This window comes from Alligator sinensis, unplaced genomic scaffold (assembly GCF_000455745.1).
Source record: "Alligator sinensis unplaced genomic scaffold, ASM45574v1 scaffold297_1, whole genome shotgun sequence".
NCBI lineage: Eukaryota > Metazoa > Chordata > Crocodylia > Alligatoridae > Alligator > Alligator sinensis.
This window is the reverse complement of record NW_005841848.1, coordinates 5,482,289-5,486,359: the sequence shown is the minus strand read 5'-3', so window position 1 is coordinate 5,486,359 and position 4,071 is coordinate 5,482,289. Positions and strand designations below refer to the sequence as shown.

The window sequence follows — 4,071 nt, the reverse complement described above, 5'->3', positions numbered from 1 at the left end:
CAGGGAAAAGGGGTGTGGTTTGGCCCGGGGGGGGGGGAGGGGGGATAAATTCATGGTCACTATTGCCACCCCTCCTCTCCCAAAGTTTCCTGTCCCATGGGAAGCTCTGCAGGCCACGTGATGGCTTCATGGGGCTGCATTTGGCCCATGGGCCAGAGGTTGAGCACCCCTGCTTTATGTTGAATACATTTTGTAAGATTTTTCAAGTGATGGCAATTCCACTGAATGCGATTTGTTCCTAATAATTAATTACGCCAGTGTGTTTTATGTATTTAAAAAAAAAAAAAAATGCACTTACCTTTGGACATTTGGGATTTCTTGCTGTTTCAATCAGAAGATCTGATCCCATCTTCTCTCTATGAATAAAAGACAAATCATTGAAAATACCTTGTTAGTTTGGCATGCTCATTACAAGCTAGTCAAAACCCAGTATCTATGTCTAATCTTATTTAGGATACTTTCTATTTGAAATGATCAGGGTGAGGATATGGGTAGGGTCCTAGCTCCACTAAGTTAATGAGATCTTTGCCTTGGACTTAAATGAAGCCAGGATATTAGCCACAATCTACTCTACGCTGCTGGAAATGACAACCTCTATATACAGATGATTAAGAAGATCTGTAGATTTCGTAGTTTTCTTCCCCCTCCCCCAACTGAGATCTCAATCCCCTAAAACACTTGAGAATATATGTAATTCTGGGCTTACAGAACTACTCAGGAACTAAAAGTTCAGAACATCTGCGTGCTTTCCTTGCTGAGGCAGTTACCATTATGAAAGCGATAAGAATAAAAAAGTGATACTACCATTGCCAGTTGTTCAGGAGAGGAGTATGCAGTAAGTAAAACTGAAGTTAAAATATCTATATTTCATTTTTCTAAACAGTAGGTAGCCTTTAACTATTGCTTTCTGAGTTTAACTGCTTTATCAGGAGCACAGCACCTCCACAAGCCTTCCTACTGCTAGAATTCAGAAACCATACAAAAGATCCATATTTGAATCCATTGACACTTCAACAGAATCTGTATAAAATTTAAAAGGCCTCACTGCACAGTCATAGACTAGTCACATAGTAGCATGGATGCAACACTGGCTCAGGGATTTGTTTCAGAAGGTATCTGATCTCTCCCACCGTCAAGTGAATCCATTTGCACCTTAAGAGACGTACTTATGGGATGAAAACTAAGAACCTCCTCCATGACCATTTTAGGCTGGACATAAGGAAAAACTTCTTTACTGTCCGAGCCCCCAAGGCCTGGAATAGACTCCAGAAGTGGTGCAGGCACTTACTCTGGACTCATTCAAGAAACGTTTGGATGCTTATCTTGCTGGGATCCTTTGACCCTAGCTGACTTCCTGCCCCTGGGGCAGGGGGTTGGACTTGATGATCTTCAAGGTCCCTTCCAGCCCTAATGTCTATGAAATCTATGAAGAAATACACAAATCATCTTAAACAGATTCTACCAGTTTCTGCAGTATGTAAGTTAGTGGCTTTCAATTTTTTTCTAGTGGCAATATCATTTACAGTCAGAAAATTTCACATGAACCAACAGATGAACAACTTCACCGTTTTAAGGGGGAGATTTAATATAGAGCAGCTGAATTTATTGTAAGTGTTTTATCTGCTTGCATCTATTCCACAAAAAGTGCCAGTTAAACCAGGACAACTTACCCCTGAAGAAAACAGGGTGAAAGTTACTGTGGTTTAGCTTCACTTGCTGCAGGAAAGAAGCAGGCACACAAAACAGTTACCACAGAGTAAATAGCATGCGCTCATGAGTAGTAAGCCCCCCATGCCACCCCTAATTAAAACAATATTATTATTTAAAAATCTATCCACATTGTTACTGTTCATCAACACATAATTAATGAAATATGAGGATTCACTAAGCTTGAATTGCTCTTCTGTAGTTGTGCCTCTTCTTACCTCAGAGTTAAATTAGGGCAGCTTACCCCTGAATAAATCAGGGCTACATTGCCCCAGTTTTTCTTTCACTTACTGTGAGGTAATTATCATCTCAGAGACCGTTATCACAAGCCAACCAAGGTGTGGTAAAGCTCCAGTCCTTGTTAATTAATGGCATACTTCACACTTGTGGACTAAGTGGAACTGGAGCATGTAGCAATCATTTGGGAATTGCTGAACTAAGCTTTCATTTCAATACTACTACTAAAAACCCCATCTAGCTGACATGGCAGCAAAAAAACCTTTTGAATACAGCCCAATGTGGTGATGTGGGCTGCATTCGCTAGCAGGATCAGTGCCGCCATTTATTGCACACCATGATTTATGTAGCTCTACATTATTTTGGGCTTTTGAAAATTAGGGTTTTCAGACCTGTGAATAGAAGAAATTTAAGGATAAAAGGATGTGCAGTTTCAACCATATGCATTCCACTTCAAACTGAAAGCCAGTAAATGTTAGGTAATTTTTTTATGTCCTGCTTGGGAGGAAAAACAGGAAATTATAGCTGTACCATGGTTCATGGTTTAAACAATCTGAACTGCAATACTTCAGACCCATAGTTCAGTAACCTCCTTCTTGGAAAGACCAGCATCAGATTCTTCACAGGAGTCCAAGAAAAACTCCTGAATCCTCAGTAGAATAGTTGGGGGTCTGAAACATGATGTCCAACAAGTTGTTAGCATTAACCATCTGGATATGGGCAAACTGGCATCCCCAGCACTGGGAAGCAGCTTCTTGGTCTCAGGACTTTCTGCAAGGCAGGAATTTTAAAGGGCAGACAGCTCATAAATGGCCCCTTCTCACTCATGCTGCCCTGTTCTCTTGCTACTCTGGTTGCAAGTAGCTACAGGGACAGCACAGATTGCCAGTGTGAGGGACCTCACTGCAAGTGGCAGCAGGAACTGCCTAGGGGTGCAGGCCTTGCCACCCAACCAAGGCCAAACAGCAGGGCCAGACAGGGGGCCTGTTGATGAGTGGTACCAGGTAGGGTGCAGCACTCCCCGACAGCTTGTTGTTGGACAGGCTATCAGGGTGCCAGGGAGAGCATGCACCTCTGCTCCCCCTATAAGATGGAAACCTATCTAGGTCAGAAATTTTTTCCCTAGCCTGGTGTGATTTCATCTTAAAACAGGTTTCACTGCATTTGAAAACAGCATTGCTTTCCCCCCCAGCCACCCTTAATCCCTCTTTCACCAAACTAAGTATACCTAGTTCTCTGAACCTTTTTGCAGATGGCTATTGTTCCAACACCTTTATCATTTTTGTTAGCCTCTGGATCAGGGGTAGGCAAAATATGAATTGCGGGTTGGATTTAGCCTGCCAAGGGATATTGTCCAGCCTGTGGTGGGTCCTTCAGTCCCACCCACCCCAGGCAGCGGTGCGTATAGCTGGCCCCACCGTCCTGAGGATTCTGGACGCAGCAGCTCCTTTTGGCTACTGCTGCTGAAACTGGCCCTGCTGCCTGGGCACCATGGCCTGTTGGGAGCAGGACACATGCAGGCAGGGTACATGGCTGGGTGGATAGGATGAAGCTGCAGGAAGGCGAGGAGTGGCATCCAGGAGCAGGACAGGTGGACAGGGCAGTGACAGTGCAGAGCCAAGGCCCAGGGCAAAGTTGCGATCTGCTGTCCGCATGTCCCTATGATGGCAACCAGGGATCTGCTCTGGCCCGTGGCCCCGTGCTGTCACAGCCCTGCAATCCCGGCCCCAGCCCTGCCCACCCATCCCACTCTGGGATGTCACTCCCCGTACACCTGAACCCCCATCCCAACTGCCCGGCTGAGCATGGAGCAGAGCCACTTAGGGAGTTTGGGTGAGCTGCTGAGGAAGGGGGGGGGGGGGCAATGGTAATACTTAGTCAGTGTTTTCCCATTATGTATTTGGGCATTTGTTTTTTCTCTCTGCTAGCTTTAGAATGTTACACTTACTGAAATTCATTCTGCTGTTAAATTCCACTTGCCCCTTTACCTACCTTGTTTATAGTTTCATAGTTTGTAGGGTCAGAAGGGACCTTGACAGATCATCAAGTCCAACCCCCTGCCATGGCAGGAAAGAGCACTGGGGTCAAACAACCCCAGCAAGGTGTTCATCTAGCCTCCTCTTAAAG

General features: G+C 45.0%; 1 protein-coding gene across 1 annotated transcript in view; it reads right to left on the bottom strand.

Moving 5' to 3' along the window:
- PNPLA8 (patatin like phospholipase domain containing 8) overlaps window positions 1–4,071 on the bottom strand; it is a 79,124-nt gene that overhangs the window by 47,627 nt on the left and 27,426 nt on the right. Inside the window, exon 6 of the mRNA XM_006015964.3 lies at window positions 299–356. Within this exon, the coding sequence (XP_006016026.1) occupies window positions 299–356 (58 nt within the window). The remainder of the gene's footprint in view (window positions 1–298; window positions 357–4,071) is intronic.